We start from the raw sequence: 18,223 nt of genomic DNA on the forward strand, positions 1-18,223 counted from the left end.
GACCTCTTTAACTAAAAAGGTCAATAATTGCTTGAATGCTGAGTTTCCTTATGGCTCTTCAGATATATAACACAATTGTCAAGGATCCAATACTGCATTCCTCCACTCCTCCATACCACCATAAATCAGAAAAAACTATATAGTGTAATATTGTTTGTTAAAAATGATTAGAAACATGTGCAAAAACTTCTAACATAAATGGTGCCCTCTCTGACACTGGAAATGTCCACCTAATACAATGTTACGGAATCCCCGCTGCTCCGCTCAAGCCCTGGAGCCACCACACACTGTATAAAACACTAGTCTAGTCGACCTGGTCGAACCCTAATTACGTCATTTGCCGAAACGTATGCTGAGGCATAACTTTCGGTCACGTCATTTCCAGGTCCCGATCTTCTGGTCCCAAGCATTCGGCAGGTGGAACGCACTTGAGTATAACGCCTCCTTACTTTATCTTTTTTTAAATTCTGTTCAGTGTTTTATACACATTTGCGGATTGCAGCTTTACAATTATTTTGTTTATTTAATAAAATTTTTAAACACATTAGTGCGAGGTATAAATAATGTAGCGCTGGTGGATTTGCAATCTACCGCAGGTTAGGTAAATTTAGTGAATTGTGTGTTAGGAAGGCTAAAAGTTCACCTCTGTTCCAGCTTGGCTGACGTTGTGTGTGCTTCCGTGCTGACCGGTGGGTGTCGCTGTTACCACTGGTCAGTGTTGGAAAGGCAACGTGTCAAAGTGTATAGATGCTCCTCTTTCTCGGAGACAAGCTCGGTGGAGGTGGTCCTCCAAGTTGCATTCTGGGAAGAGGGTATTTATGAGACAGACGCCATGTTCTAGGGTCGGGTTTTACAGCCACCTGCTGGCCCTCCTGGCTGACAGGTATGCGTTAAGGAGCTACCTCGTGGTCCTCCGATCGGGAGGCCCACGATACAGCGGCGCAGGGGTGGGTCCAGAGGCTTGTCTGGGGCCTACAACCGCGGCTGAGGAATGGTCCTGAGCTGTCGGTCCTGTGTGACGAAGCTAGACAGCCGAGGAGATCCCAGGGGAGGACCTGTCTTGGAGAGATCATGCGGTGAGCTGGTCTATAGAGGGGCCCGGTGACTCGGTTGGAGGACGTATCCAAAAGAAGTAACTATACAGCATAGTGTTGCCGGTTCAGCTTAAAGGTTCAAGCACTGTGACTGACTTTCACTGCAGAGAAAATCTGATACATCCTGTGGCAGAGGATCGTATGGATTTACCCCCCAAACAAGTCTGTGGCAGAGACTTTTGATTCGTGCTGCGTACTGGCTGCTAGACCGGTGAGAGAGGCCTATCCAGACGAGCAAGGAGTGTGTCCCACAAGTGGAGCGCATTCCGCCTAGTTATCTGAATTCTACCAGGACATTTGTCGCTAAGATTCTATAAGAAGATATTTGAGTTTCTCCTGAAAGTTTCCTTTTCTGCCTCTTTCCTGCTACTTCCTAAAGTTTGTTTGTTCAATAAAGCATTGAAAACTCCAGTGTTGGTGCGTGTGTCGTCTAGCAGTAAACTCAACGGAACCCCTAGACCCGGTGAAACCAAGGGAAGCAAAGTGAAGGTAACAGACCCGCTTAAACCAGCAGCTCCACCGAGAGTTAGTGCTACATTAATATTTCTTTGAAAATGTGGAATAGACTTCTTCAAGAGCTGGTAATGTCCAGGCCAGTAGATTGTTTAAAAAAATGCCTGGATTCTTTACTAAATGCACAAAATGTAACTGGATACTAATATTTATAGGCAAAGTTGATCCAGGGAATATCCAATTGTTTCTTGGTGGATCAGGATGGATTTTTTTTCCCCATTGGAGCAAATTGGATCATGCTTTACGGGTTTTTTTTTTTTTCGCCTTCCTCTGGGTCAACTGTGGGTATGGGATAGCGTATATGGAGGTTTTCTATTTGTGTGTGTTTTTTTTAATCTGTTGGCTGAATTGGATGGACTTGGACTTGATATGTAACTATATAGGATAACGATGACACATCAAACAGGCAATCTGCACAACTGATACAAAGACAGAGCTGCGCCGCTTCAGGTGGGAATGATTGCTCCCCTCAACCTTGTGGTGCAGGTCCAGTCCGCAGCCTGGATAAGAGCCAATGGTTCAAGAAAGGTTGACCGCACTCCCAGGTATGAAGCAGTGATGATTACTTTATTGAAGATAAAAATCCATCAAGATACATCATAAGACATCATGAGACCTCTAGGCAGGCATGGCAAGATTAAAGCATTTCACGAATCAAGAGCCCTAGGGGGCTCAGGACTTAAAGTGGATGTAAACCTTCTCCTATACCCAGTGAAGTGAACAGCCTCAGATGATACACAGAGATGAAACAAATCTCCCTACATAAGTATATCTGCTGCCTTCATCTTTATATACTGTTTAGAGAGTGCACATGGTGTTAGGAGATTTTCTCTTCCTGGTTAACACTGCAGTGAAGCCTGGGCATACAGCCAAGACAGCTGATTGCAGGAAAGTCACACACCCCCTCTCCTCATAGGTAGAGACTTTCAGCTCTGTCCCTTGAATCATTCAGCTCAGTGCTAATCTATTTATAACATCCTCCCCAACACAAAACTCTGTCTGCTTTTATCTTGTGTCAGAGAACTTTTCAGGAGTTATCAGGCTGATAACAGAAGAATGAAGCAGGAGACAGCTACGGGACATAGTGCTTTGAAGAGAGATAACAAAACAGCTTAAAATTTCATGAACTTGGTTTACATCCACTTTAAGAAAGAACTGGACATGTGCTGAGGCCTCCTGGGACCTGTGGTCCATCTTCGGAGCGCTGATTCATTGGGACACCCAAGAACAAGGACATCTCCAGTCGAGTTTTGCCAATTATGGACTTTTCCCAAAGAGACTTCACCTGTACAGGTAACCTGGGGCAGCCACTGTTAGGTGTAGTTAGGAGAAGGAATTTAAATGCATGTAGTACATGTTGTGCCAAGTTTCCAGTAAAAGTTGCTTCAACTGCTTGAGTACTGAGTTCCCAGTATAGGTAGAGAACTTACCACAATGTGCTCTCTTGCTTAGTGTGGTCAGTTTTTAATAGGAAAGCAAGGGGACTAGCATGAACACCAGAGATATCACATAAAAGAAGCAATACAAAGAGAATCGGATATTTTCTCATACAAGTACATGGTACAGCAGGCACATATCAGCAATATAATGTGTTGCGGTAACAATCCCTTTAAGTCTTCAGAGACTGGGTCACTCCAGAGGATGTGCCATGGCTCTGGACCTGGATAGCTCTCTACAGCTAACATAGTAAACAAGGGTCTGGAAAGCACCAAAGAGCGGAACCCAGTGTCTAAAGATAACATTTCAGACTAGCTTTAGATCCAACAGGGTATGGTCTCCAAAGCTGTTGCTGAGTATGTGCTGATCCAGATAGCTGCTGTGAAGAGACTACAGTAAGTTACAGTACACATGTCTATATGCAGGTGAACATTTTCCAAAATATTCATTAATCATAGCCACTGATTTAGAAAGAATTAAATACATTTTGATGTTCATTAAAACAGAACTGAGCAAATGACATAAGCTCATGTAAGCCCAAATGTACCCTTAGACAAACCAACACTTATGGTACATGCCAGAGTAGGCTGCATGTAGGCCAGTGTGACTTTGCATAAAGGGCCTACAGGGGTAGCTGAGTGGTTGTTTGTCACGTCCTTTATTTTTTCCCATTAACTCGTTAGACGCCAAGTACTGGGTCACACGGCAGACCTAACCCGTGTGGGTTCTTCTGGGCTACGTTAGGCACTTTGTACAGGGTCACTTTACTGCACATATGGGGTACTTTGTCTTTAGTGCCATTTTCAACAATGCCTAGGGACAAGGCTGAGGCTGCCGTGGGGTAATACTTGACCTTAAGGTGTGCCTTACAGATAAATGTACACTATGCACACTGCACTACAACTGTTCTTCAGTTAACTGTCAGTTCCCTGTGACAATGCACACCTTCTCTGTAATCTGCATTTTGGAGGGATACACTGAGCCAATATCCATATCCACCTATCCAGTGGTTTCCACTACCATTCCCCAGTAGCGGAGGGGGCCCCTCCGTGCACTCTTTGCAGGCTCCACACGTGCAGTCACTTAACTCTCAAACTTCCTCACCTCTGTACAGGATGGGAAACCTCTGTGGTACAATCCGATCCCGTAGCTATAGGTGACAGACCGCAGGCAGAAGGAGTGCCGACAACATCTCCCTCGCTGCTAGTGACCTGTGACAGGTACACACTATTGACAGGCTGCTGTAAAACTTCTGTTACTCTGGGTAACCACTTGTATCTTCACACTACTCCACTCCACATGGATTCATACCCCAATGTGTGTAAGACCCACTCGGTGAACCATGTGTGCCGGTTACTTACAATACACTCCTTTCAGTAACTTCAGACCAGACAGGGACAGAGTTTCAAACGCTTTACTTTGTAAAAGTGCAAAAATAAACATTTCACAGTCCAATAGGGAAGACATGATACTTCCTGGATCCCTAACTAACACAATAGGTGAAGTGCTGCCCCGGCATACCTGAAAATGGTGCTTTTCAGAGTTCATAGTCCTTCCAAGGATCTCACGCAAATGTAAATCCTTATGAGGCACATCCCAGCATTAGTGTCTTTGGGATGAACCCCAAGTTCCGATAGCTTGGCATTCCTATAGTGATAAACAGCATCCTTCTGGTTACGTGGAGAGCTTCCACATGCACTTATGAATCCTGGGCTCTAGTCCATGGTCCCTTTTATATGTCACAGGACCAGTGGGTTTGACCCAACAAAATGACCTGCCAAAAAGCAAAAGAACTGGGAAAGGTCTTAACTCCTACCCTCCCTGTCAGGGCAGCACCAAGCTTATTGGCTAAAACTTCTAACCTGCCTTACATGCATATTATAGTTATTTTCTACAGACATTTTATGGAGGCTTTACAGGGAGCATCAAGTATTAATAACAATCTGTGTTCCTAAGGAACTTACAATCTAAAATTTCTACACACAAACAGGAACTGGGGCCAGTTTGGGTAGCCTAACCTGCTAATATGCATTTGGATTGTGGAAAAGAAACTAAGCCCCCAGAAAAACCTTATACAAATAGTGGAAGAACACACAAACTCCATTCAACTAGTGTCCCGAGTGGGAGTTGAACCCATGATCCCAGTGGTGCATGTGCTAAAAACTGTGCTGTAGGGCTGTTTCACATATACAGTAGTTACTCTTCTGTTTGTACTTCTACATTTTGGGTATAATCCTAGCCTGAGGATGCAAAAATGATAAATTATGATAAACTTACCTTCTGGAAGGCTCCGCCCATCACAGAAAGTGATTGGTTTGGCCAGCTTCCTTGCAACCCCGGGAACAGGAGGATAAAGACGCAAACATTCCTTAATGCACATAGTTGTGTAAGGTATCTTTCCAATGTCGTCCCTAGTACAAAATGAACAAAGAAAATGTAGATCATCAATTTTTAATGTGCAATAAATTCCCTGAAAGAAAAGAGATTGACAGGAAATCACACCATAAGCAGCCGCGGAGTTCAACAACCCCTCAATCTCTAGAAACAACCACACAGATTAGGCAACAATTTTTCTTTATGCTTCACTAATACCTTTCTAAAAACACATACTGTATAAGTTTATGCAAAAATGAATCATTTAACATCTTCAATACCAGACACTTTCACCCCCTTCCTGCCCAGGCCAATTTTCATCTTTCAGCGCTGTCACACTTTGAATGACAATGCGTGGTCATACAACACTGTACCCAAATTAAATTTTTATCATTTTTTTGAGACAGATAGAGCTTTCTTTTGTTGGTATTTAATCACCACTGGGTCTATTTTTTGCTATACAAAAAAAAAAAAAAAACAGGAACTAAAAAAAAAAAAAGAATGAAAATTTTGAAAAAAAAGTGTCTTTCTTAGTTTCTGTTATAAAATTTAGCAAATAAGTAATTTTTCTTTTGTGCTGATGAGACTGCACTGATGGCCATTGGTAAGCTGCACTGATGGGCACTGATGAGGCTGCAAGGATGGGCACTGATGAGGCAGCACTGATGGGCACTGATGAGGCAGCGCTGATGGGCACTGATGAGGCAGCGCTGATGGGCACTGATGAGGCAGCGCTGATGGGCACTGATGAGGAGGCACTGATGGGCACTGATGAGGAGGCACTGATGGGCACTGATGAGGAGGCACTGATGAGGAGGCACTGATGGGCACTGATGAGGAGGCACTGATGGGCACCGATTGGCACTGATGGGCTGCACTAATGATCAGGGCACTGATTATCAGTGTAAACAGTGTGCTAACAGTTTTGTCGGTTATCTGCACTCCTTTTCTCACACAGGCACAGCGCACGAGAAAAGGAATGCCGATAACCAGCAAGTCTCTGTACATGTAATCAGCTGTGATTGGACAAGCTGACCACATGGTAAAGGGCCGCTGTGATTGGCGCTGATGGGCGCTGATGGGCACTGATGAGGCTGCAAAGAATGGGCACTGGTGAAGCAGCACTGATGAGGAGGCACTGATGGCCACTGATTGGGGCTGCACTAATGATCAGAGTACTGATTATCAGTGTAAACAGTGTGCTGACAGTTTTGTCGGTTATCGGCACTCCTTTTCTTACACAGCCACAGTGCATAAGGAAAGGAATGCCGATAACCAGCAAGTCTGTTTACATGTGATCAGCTGTGATTAGACACAGCTGATCGCATGATAAAGGGCCGCTGTGAATGGCCCTTTACCCCGATCACAGTACAGGACACAGTAGTCACAGAGCGTGCACGATGCGCAGCCCAGGGGGTGCGCAGGGGGCAGAGTTCTGGGAGGACGCCTATGGGCACCCTCTCAGAACTATAGTACCACGCTGTAGTTGTCTTTTGGCTATAGAGCGGTACTAAAGTGGTTAATGTGCAGACTTGACAGAAATGTAACTGTTAAAGTGTTATTAAACTCAAGACCCTGCATTCAATATATCTGGTCTTACACAGTACATAGAACATGGAAATGCAATCGTTTTATTAAACGGCTAAACACCTTTTTTCATCAGCAGTTAGAGCATTCTTGTGACTTCTATCAGTGTCCAACAGAGCACTAGCAAAAGCTTGTAGGAGGAGTTTTTATTCTCCTGTGACTGTCCTATGAGGCTGCAGGACCCCGAACCGTGCTGATTGGCCCTGTGCTGAACACATGTACTCTCCCAAGGAAAAAAAAAACTCTCCAGCAATACACACCAAATTGAGCATGTGCAACTTGCCCCCAAGGGTCTGTTCTATCAGGACATGGTTTGGGGACTGTGTAAGAAGGGGGGGATCAGAGAAGACAGGCTCAAACAGCCTTTTTACACAAGGCAGAGGATTAACCCCTTAGGTTCTACAGTGAGTATAACAAGCATGCTTTACTGCATATACAGACTGATATTTACTGTTGTGGGTTTAGTGACACTTTAAGCTGGCCAAAGATGAGTAGAATTTCAAGCAAACATTCTTAGTGAAGAAGAAGATTCTAAGAAAGTGCAATAGTTTTTTCTAATCTCATTAGTGGGATGAAATTCGATGTTTGTTACTGACTACATTGACGAGAAAATTGCAAAGAGTGGGATGGAAAATGTTTCTTGAACTAATACATTTCTAACAGTGTATGTGGTTTTTGTTTGGGAAAGTGCATTTATTCCAAAATCAAGTGTTGAAAGCAAATGAAATCTTTTGAACGAGAAGCAAATGTTTGAAGAAAGTTCTGAGAATTTTTGTATGATTTTGCTAGACTTTTCCTAAGAATTTTTGTTCGAAAATTCTATCCATCTATGGCCAGCTTTAGACTTCAGTCTGTCAAGGGGACCCGCTGTTCATGTGGAAGCAAGTTTTCTTTGTAAATCCTTGGACTGGAGTTGCCTTTGGACACAGGTACAAGTCAATGGGGGTTATTTACAAAAGGAAAATCCACTTTGCACTGCAAGTGCACTTGGAAGTGCAGTCGTTGTAGATCCGAGGGGGACATGCAAGGAAAATAAAAAACAGCATTTTAGCATGCACATGATTGGATGATAAAATCAGCAGAGCTTCCCCTCATTTCAGATCTACCCCTTAGATTTACAGCGACTGCACTTCCAAGTGCACTTGCAGTGCAAAGTGGATTTGCCTTTCGTAAATAACCCCCCATTGTCTTACAATGGCTTCCATAGTACAATTGACAGACCTTATTATAATTTTATTACCCTATTATGTTTTACAGACCATCTAAGCCAATCAAAAACAGAAGAAGCATTTTGACAGCTGCGCTATGAAAAATGGCCTTGAAGGGCAAATTACTAGTTAACTGGAAACCAATACCTGTCTGGATGGAAAAAATCAGAAATGGTATTGTTGATTTTCTAAAAATCCTTGCTTCCTTACAAAATAGGTAAAATAAATATACAGTACATGCAAAAAATCTTATCTACTAAAGCATACCTCCCAACTTTTTGAGATGGGAATGAGGGACACCTATCAGCAAAAGTATGCAGACATATGACACACCTCTTGCCACGCCCCCTTAGAGGGGAATTGTACAAAAACGAGCTACCTCTCCCAGCAAGGCCAATATCAAGACAGATTCTGGTACTTATTCTAGTTCAATGCAAAAAATACAGCCACCTTTGTTTAAAGGTATACCCAACTGCATTAAATTGTGTTCTCTGTTACAATTCATCCGGAAAGTATTCACAGCGCTTCGCTTTTTCCACATTTTGTTATGTTACAGCCTTATTCCAAAATGGATTAAATTCATTATTTTTCTCAAAATTCTACAAACAATTCCCCCATAATGACAACTTGAAAGATGTTTGTTTGAAAGGTTTGCAAATACTTTGTTGAAGCACCTTTGGCACCAATTGCAGCCTCAAGTCTTTTTGAGTATGATGCTACAAGCTCGGCACACCTATTTTTGGACAGTTTGTCCCATTCTTCTTTTTGCAGGACCTCTCAAACTCCATCGTGTCGGATGGGGAGCGTCGGTGCACAGCCATTTTCAGATCTCTCCAGAGACGTTCAATCGGGTTCAAGTCTGGGCTCTGGCTGGGCCATTCAAGGACATTTACAGAGTTGTCCCGTAGCCACTCCTTTATTATCTTGACTGTGTGCTTAGGGTCATTGTCCTGTTGAAAGATGAACCTTCGACCCGGTCTGGGGTCCAGAGCGCTCTGGAGCAGGTTTTCATCAAGGATGTCTCTGTACATTGCTACATTCATCTTCACCTCGATCCTGACTAGTCTCCCAGTTCCTGCCGCTGAAAAACATCCCCGCAGCATGATGCTGTCACCACCATGCTTCACTGTAGGGATGGTATTGGCCAGGTGATGAGCGGTGCCTGGTTTCCTCCAGACATGACACTTGCCATTCAGGCCAAACAGTTCAATCTTTCTTTCATGAGACCAGAGAATTTTGTTTCTTTTGGTCTGAGAGTCCTTCGGGTGCCTTTTGGCAAACTCCAGGCGTGGCTTCCATCTGGCGACTCTACTATATAGGTCTAATTGCTGCAGAGATGTTGTTTTTCTGGAAGGTTCTCCTCTCTCTCCCCCAATCTTTTAGTTTGGCTGGGCGGCCCACTCAAGGAAGAGTCTTGGTGGTTCCAAACTTTTTCCATCTACAGATGAGGCCACTGTGCTCATTTGGACCTTCAATGCCGCAGAAATTTTTCTGTACCCTTCCCCAGATCTGTGCCTCAATACAATCCTATCTCAGAGGTCTAGAGACAATTCCTTGGCGTTCATGACTAAAGCTGGCCATACACTATACAATTTTCCTGTTCAACTTTCCTTTAGATTTACCAAAACCATATAATATGAGGTCAAACCTAAACCCTTTCAATTTGTATGCAATCAGACAGGCCCTTGCACTACATAGTTGAAGGTAAATCTAAAGGAAATTAAATCAGAAAATTGTATAGTGTATGGCCAGTCTTAGTTTGTGCTCTGACATGCACTGTTAACTGTGGGACCTTATATAGACAGGTTTGTGCCTTTCCAAATCATGTCCAATCAACTTAATTTACCACAGGTGGACTGCAATCAAGTTGTAGAAACATCTCAAGGATGATCAGTGAAAACAGGATGCACCTGAGCTCAATTTTGAGTGTCATGGCAAAGGCTGTGAATACTTATTTACATGTGATTTTTTTCATTTTTAATAAATTTGCAAAGATTTCAAACAAACTTCTTTCATGTTGTAATTCTGGAGTATTTGTTTGTATTTTGAGCAAAATAATACATTGAAGCCATTGCGGAATAAAGTGCTGTGAATACTTTCCGGATGCACAGTATCTGTTAGGAGTTCAGCGACTTAAAGTGGTCAGTAATAGTGGTCCCCATGTTTCTCTTATAATCAGTTTCCCTAAATATAACTGTAGTCCATCAGTTTATAGTAAGAAAAAACATTTATTTACCATTCCATGGTGTCCCGATCTCCCAGCACCTCACTGATCTCCTCCCGACATTTTTCCTGGTGTTCTGGATATTTGGCCATACAGTAGAATATCCAGGAGAGCCCACTGGCCGTTGTATCATGTCCTTCAAACATGAAAGTGTCCACCTCTGCACGCAGGTCTTTATCAGACAAACCCTGACCGTTCTCATCCTAAAAACACACAGCTAATTCATCATTTATTTACATTTGAACTTCTAATGCCGCGTACACACGAGCAGACTTTTCGACCGGACTGGTCCGACGGACTATCCGACGGACTTTCGGCGGACTTCCAACAGACTTTCCCAACGAATGGACTTGCCTACACACGATCACACCAAAGTCCGACGGATTCGTATGTGATGACGTACGACCGGACTAAAATAAGGAAGTTGATAGCCAGTAGCCAATAGCTGCCCTAGCAACGTTTTTCGTTCGTCGGACTAGCATACAGACGAGCGGACTTTTTGATAGGAAATGGGTCCGGCGGAGTTCCTACGTAAAGATTTGAAACATGTTCCAAATGTAAAGTCAGTCAGATTTTCAATCGAAAAAGTCTGCTGCAGGTCCGATGAAGCCCACACACGGTCGAATTGTCCGCCGGACTTGGTCCGTCGGACCAGTCCGGTCGAAAAGTCTGCTCGTGTGTACGCGGCATAACTCTTACTTAGCATGAAGAAGCACGTTGAAAGATGGCTAAAAACTATATCTAACACATTTAATTTTTTTTTTTACTTAATTCTATATGCATTTACATCTGTTTCTATCCATTAATGTGCCTTTCCAGGAAAAATGAAGGCCTATAATAAATGTACTTGTTTCTTAGTACAAGGCACAACAATGAGGTGCGTGTAGAAGTATAAAGTTGTCAACAATGAAAAAATACCATTAATAAACACTACATTTATTGCATTGCACATTAAACAGAAGAAGGGGCAGCCATTTAAACCAATGAGAACAACTGCCCAGTGCTGGCAATCTAACCCAGGGAGCTTGCAAACAGGAATGTAAAGCACAAAAAATGCTGTTGCTTCTTCAAGATCCAATCAGACTCTAAGACAGTTTTTTTGACTAAGGCCGACCATACACGGTTCGAATCTCAGCTGGTTCAGCAGCAACCAGACAGGATTCAAACCATTAATGGGTAGGCTGAATGTACCAAGTAGATCGATCGATCAACTTGGGTACAACCAGCCTGCCGAATTCTTTTTGCAATTATCGCTAGCGGCTGCTTTAGCGTCTAGCGATAATCACTCTCAACGGCCTGCCAGAAGGGATTCCCGCATCAACACTGACTTGATGGGGAAATCAAACGATTTGCATGCCTGAAACCCGTGGTTGCAGGAAAGAAATTCACTTCATGTATGGCTGGCCTAAGGCCTCTTTCACAGGGGCGCCTCCGTGGAAAGGGATTCCGCCTGCTCAGTGGGGGGGAATCGCTCCGCTGATCCCGGATGAGCAGGCAGATGACAAGTCCTGGCCGCTCTGCTATGCAGAGCAGACACAGACACAGTCCTGCTTTCCTCTATGGGGAAATTGTGTGGAAACGGACCGCCTGTGCATTTTCATTTGATCCTATCCAATCTGTCGGACAGATGGAAAATAGGACCACCATCCGTCTGGATTTTATGGGCAGGATCGGATCGCATATGGGCGGATGTCAGCGGACATGTGCCTGCACACATCCGCCGCTCCATAGGGGAGACTGCAAGATCCAGTCAGGTCCGCCTGAAAAACTGACAGGTGGACCTGATCGGAAAGCCCGTGTGAAAGGGGCCTAAGGGACTGCAATACATAAACCTGAGGTAGGGCCCTGGTTATGCTGTCTGGCAGGGTTATCTGGATCAGAAAGCTAAACATGGCTACAAATCTATTGCCACAAAAAGCAGATTACACATTTGTCTTTTAACTGTTAATCTAGCTGTCTACTGGCCTTGATCCTGAATGTAACATGAATACGATACACATCTAACATTCACACTACTTCTAACATCTGACCTTTGCACACAGTAGAATATCAAGAAAATCAAGATGTCTTTTTTGGCTGATTTTGTCCAACTCCTTCTCACATTTTAGCAATTCTTTTCTTTTTTTGATTACTTTATCTGGAATGCAAAGAAAAATGTAGATAGATAGATAGATAGATAGATAGATAGATAGATAGATAGATAGATAGATAGATAGATAGATAGATAGATAGATAGATAGATAGATAGATAGACATGCAAGTGTTTATCTCTGTTCCCTACCACATCTTACCACACAAGACCAACTTCATCCCGGCCATTACCCTATCGTCTTTAACAGCTTGATACAATTTTATCTTACCAGCACCAATAGAGCCAATCCCATGCCTTGTCTTAAATGGCTATACATGTTTTTTTTAAAGGAATGATCCCTCTACAAATATAATTTTGTCCACAAAGCCATTCATGCACCTCCAATGGCCCCTGTAGAGCTTTATGACCCATACAACTGTGCAGGCAGTATTTCTCACCTTTACTTCAACACAGGCCTCCTCAGATACATCATGTTTAATCTAAATGTAGCATCCTCCTAGTATAGGATGCTGGGTACATTTATATTTTTACTTGCACTGTAATCTGAGGCACAGTGATCATTTGCCTTGGTCTGATCATGATTTCACAGTCTAGGTCTAGGAGGATAGGGCAGGGAATGCAAATGACTAGCCTGTATATTTACTATGCCCTGGACAATTTCTGGGGAGGGGCACCCAGAAGGTGATCAGGGAGGAGGTAAATGGCCTGAAGCATGCTCTTTTTCCCCGTGAGGGATGGATCATTGAGCGAGGGATGGATCAGTGAGCTTCAGGGGGCAGCTTGCCCCTGAAGCATTCCCGGACTGACTGCTGAGTTTCACTATTAGTGGATCACACCTGAGAACATGTCTCTTCTGGAATTTGTGAGTAACTGTTCTGCAATAATTTCCATGATTCCCTGTTGTCTAACTATCCTGGAGCTACCTCATGGTCACCAGCTATGAGGCTTTAACTGTTCTGCAGACTTATGATCCCCAGCTGTAAGAGCTAGATTGCACTGTCTTTATTGAGAGTAGAGAGTCATTTGTCAACTGTTCTTAAGCATTTGGAGTGTCACATATGCCTCGTACCCCTCTCCTGTTCTGCAAGCAATAGATAAAAATGGACATGCCTTAGACCAGGGATATGCAATTAGCGGACCTCCAGCTATTGCAGAACTACAAGTCCCATGAGGCATAGCAAGACTCTGACAGCCACAAGCATGACACAGAGAGGCAGAGGCATGATGGGACTTGTAGTTTTGCAACAGCTGGAGGTCCGCTAATTGCATATCCCTGCCCTAGCCTGTGTAATCGAACCAGAGTGAATGGATTGTTGCCTGTGTGATTGCTAGTCTCTGCACTGCTTGGGGAAGAACCAGTTAAAATCAGCGGCTCCTATGGGGATAGCGCTACATAAACACACACACATATAGAAAAACACGTACATTAAATCCAAAATCTTACCTGTATGATGATGTGCTATCCTTTGTGCCTTTCGAAAGCGGAATCCCTGGGGGCTGAGGTAGTAAATGGTGTCACTATGATAGAGGAAGTTGCGGAACCTGTGATCGACCTGGTAAGCCAGCTGATAAACTGCCTTAATGTAGTCATTGTCACTTGAAAAAAAGGAAAAAGAAGAAATACTAACAATGGGTAACATTAAGGCTGGATTAACCTTCTTAGCGGTATTCCCGAGTGTGGCTCGGGGTTCATTTTCAATACCAAAAGCAGTAACCCCGAGCCACACTCGGGATTGCATCGCAGTATCCTGGTACAGGTTACATATCTTGTCCCCAGGATCCTGTGATGTCCTCCCACTGTGTCCTCCGCCGGATCCTCCGCCCAATGTATTACTGTTCCGGGCTCCATTCCCTGCGAGCATTGCAACGCATAGGGGCAGAGCCCGCCGGCAAATTCAAAAAAGTACAAAACACATAACACACATAATACACTGTAATCTGTAGATTACATTACTGTATCAAATCATTTCACATCAGTTTTGTCACTAGTGCTTTGTCCAATGCCCTGCATGCACTTTAATATTATATATGCTGTTCTTTCTGCCTGGAAACTTGAGAACGTCCATATAATCCAACAAGTCTCCCTTTACGTCAAAAGCGGTTTTAGACCAACTAGAAAACAGCGATAGTAAATTAGAACTCTTGCAGAATTGAGCGATAGTGATTCATGGAGAAATTCGTCACCAGACACTGAAAATGACGACAGCGAAGATTCTGCGACTGAGCAAATTTCAGTGTTTTTGATTACATTATTGAGTAAAATGTATTATTATTATAGTATTATTTTTTATAATTATTTATAGTTATTTATATATATAATTTATCAGGGCTTGACAAATTTGCTTGGAATCTAGGAGCCAGCTAAAAAAGTTAGGAGCCAGGTTTTTTTTTTTTTTTTTTAAACGACCGACAAAGCTTTATTTTCAATATAAAAATTAACCAATCTTAAATTTACACAGAGACGACTAGAACTAATGTGACTGCTTTTATTTCCTGCCATGCAGGGACACAAGACCACCATATTCTCGCTAAGGATCCAATCAGGTCCGCCTGAAAAACTGACAGGCGAATCTGATCAGACAGCCCGTGTGAAAGGGGCCAAGCAGGGAGATGACAAATAATAAATTCATTTTAATTAACCACTTCCTTCCCGCAGGATGAGTATATACGCCCTGTCTTTGAAGAGAAATACCGTTGTTATGGTAGCAGCTAGCTACCATAACCCCGGTATCTTCTTCAAGAGCCGGCGGTTCTCTTTCAGATAAAAGTGGTCTCTGCAGCAGATTAGCAGCGAGATCACTTTTATCGGCGGCAGGAGAGGGCCCCCCTACCGCCGCTCTCCGGTGCCCTTCACCGCTTACCGTGGCCGTCGGTAACGGCGGAGGCGATCCGGATCTGTCCCTGGCCTGACATGGAGACAAGTGAGAGGAAGATGGCCCCCCCGCCCATCTCCAAGTCATTGCATGGCGGAAGCGACGTCAAATCGTCACTTCCACCCAAAGCTCTTGAAGGGACATTTTATTTTTTTTTTTTCAAATGACAATTTTTTTTTTTAATGCATTTTAGTGTAAATATGAGATCTGAGGTCTTTTTGACCCCAGATGTCATATTTAAGAGGACCTGTCATGCTTTTTTTCTATTACAAGGGATTTTTACATTCCTTGTAATAGGAATAAAAGTGACTTTTTTTTTTTTTTTTTTTTTTTTTTTTTAAAGAACAGTGAAAAAATAAAAGTTAAAATAAATAAGAAAAAAAAACATTTAAATGTGCCCCATCCCTTGTAATAGAAATAAAAGTGACACAATTTTTATTTTTTTTTAAAAACAGTGTAAAAATAAAAAATAAAAAGTAAAATATATAAGAAAAAAATAATAATTTTTTTAAATGCGCCCCGTCCCGCCGAGCTCGCTTGCAGAAGCGAACGCATATGTGAGTAGCACCCGCATATGAAAGCGGTGTTCAAACCACACGTGAGGTATCGCCACGATCGTTAGAGCGAGAACAATAATTCTAGTCCTAGACCTCCTCTGTAACTCAAAACATGCAACATGTAGAATTTTTTAAACGACGCCTATGGAGATTTTAAAGGGTAAAAGTTTGTCGCCATTCCACGAGCGGATGAAATTTTGAAGCGTGACATGTTGGGAATCAATTTACTCGGCGTAACATTATCTTTCACAATATAAAAAAAATTGGGCTAACTTTACTGTTTTCTTATTTTTTAATTAAAAAAAGTATTTTTTCCCAAAAAAGTGCACTTGTAAGTCCGCTGCGCAAATACGGTGTGACAGAAAGTATTGCAATGACCGCCATTTTATTCTCTAGGGTGTTAGAATAAAAAATATATATAATGTTTGGGGGTTCTAAGTAAAGGGAAGGAGATGAGCAGGCAGTGAAAACAGGTAGGGAAAGCTCCATTAGCATTGGTGGATGTCTTGTCATACCAACGGCCACCACCAGAGGGCGCCCGATTGCAGAAGGAACCAGGAACCATAGGACTGCAGTAGGCCGCAAAGCCGGGGCCTCAATTACCGGCGCGGCCCAGTGCGATCGCGGCGGGAGGGGGGGGGGGGTGTCGAAAGGACACAGGATACCCCAGCTGTGCCGCCCCAGGCGCCAGGTCGCTAATTCTAGTCGCAAATGCGACCTGGCGCCCGGGGTTTGTCGAGCCCTGTAATTTATGATTTTGTGTTTCAAACTTTATCATGCCCGGGATGTAGGGTTGCACCGATAACACTTTTTTAAGACCATTAGTACAAGTACCGATACTTTTTTTTTAAAATGTCAAGTGACAGTTTTCAAAGCACAATACAGACTAACAATATCTTCTTTATAATTATGAATGGGCACTGATATGCAGCACTGATGACTGGCACTGATAGGTGGCAGTTATGGGTACTGATAGGTGGCACTGATATGTGGCACTGACTGATGGGCACTGATGGCTGGCACTGATGGCTGGCACTGATAGGTCTCTGCACTGTTTGGGGAAGAATGGAAGTACAACCAGCTTACCCCGGGCCAGCTTACCTTCCGCTGCTGCCAGGACTCGCTCTCCACTGCTGGCAGGACTCGCTTTCCGCTCCACCCTCTCCGCCCCGCCCTCTCTGCCCACTGACTTCCGGGAGCGAGCGTGCCGCCTCCTTAATGCAAAGGTATCGGATTAGGTATCGGGAGCATTTTACCGAGTACCGATACAGAGGAATGAACAAAGGGTTCAATTAAAAATGATTATAGAGCATATACAAATTGCATGTAGTGGGTCGCTGGTGTCCCAATATAAAGAAGGTGGTCATAGGTAGATGTTGTATCCCAACATGTTTCGCCAGTGATGGCTTTCTCAGGGGATTGTTTAGGACCACCACAAATAACCCAGCTCTAACACAAAATACAAAACAAAATATCAGTTGATTATATGAATAGTGAACATACAAAAGTAAGAGAATTAAAAATAAAAAAAAAACACAACCCCCCCCCCCAAAATGACATTTGTCATGGCTTTAAAAAAACACACAATACCTACCTCCGCCACTCCCGAACCAGAGAATGGACAAAATGGAGGGACCCCCTCAAAAAGAGGGGGGGGGGGGGTGTAGGTGTAAAGAGCCCCAGCCAGGAATAGTGCGAAGGAGACCGTGCACAGCCACAGGAAGTAGATAAAGACCCAGCTAAAATCTAAGAGAACAAGCAATAAATTATTATTTATGATATACATGGATATTGGACAAAAACCAGAGATCCAATGCACAGGCAACCAACACTTGAGTTGATGGTTGTAGACGTGTTTTTTTTTTCTACGCGTGCATCGATGTGGGGTAAATTTTGTGTTTGTTTACAACAAGAGCCAGAATACTTTTCATTCCTTAACATGCATTTCAGAACACTTGCAACACATTGGGGTTGATTTACTAAAGGCAAATGGACTGTGCACTTTGCTTTTTTTAGCTCTGGAGCAAATGCCCTTGCAGAGCACAACTGTACTTGCAAAGAGAGCTCTCACAGACTTTGGGCAAGTTAGTCCAGTGAGCCGGACTCTCTAGGGAGGTCAGGACTTGGGAAGCAGCTTCTTGGTGGAAATAGCCAACAGGGTGTTTGGAGTCCGTCACATTTGGTTGGCAGCGCTGGGATGCTTTCTTGTGCCTGGAACATCCAAACCACCGACGGGACCTTGTTGGATGGATCTTTGCTACTCCA

The 18,223-nt window shown here is 43.4% G+C and overlaps 1 protein-coding gene across 1 annotated transcript in view; it reads right to left on the bottom strand.

Moving 5' to 3' along the window:
- LOC141103700 (cytochrome P450 4B1-like) overlaps nucleotides 1-18,223 on the bottom strand; it is a 62,079-nt gene that overhangs the window by 10,942 nt on the left and 32,914 nt on the right. The window contains exons 6-9 of the mRNA XM_073593592.1: nucleotides 13,973-14,124; nucleotides 12,467-12,573; nucleotides 10,449-10,639; nucleotides 5,322-5,455 (exon numbers count right to left, since the gene is read on the bottom strand). Of these exons, the coding sequence (XP_073449693.1) occupies nucleotides 5,322-5,455; nucleotides 10,449-10,639; nucleotides 12,467-12,573; nucleotides 13,973-14,124 (584 nt within the window). The remainder of the gene's footprint in view (nucleotides 1-5,321; nucleotides 5,456-10,448; nucleotides 10,640-12,466; nucleotides 12,574-13,972; nucleotides 14,125-18,223) is intronic.

Source organism: Aquarana catesbeiana, linkage group LG07 (assembly GCF_042186555.1).
Source record: "Aquarana catesbeiana isolate 2022-GZ linkage group LG07, ASM4218655v1, whole genome shotgun sequence".
In the NCBI taxonomy this organism is placed as follows: domain Eukaryota; kingdom Metazoa; phylum Chordata; class Amphibia; order Anura; family Ranidae; genus Aquarana; species Aquarana catesbeiana.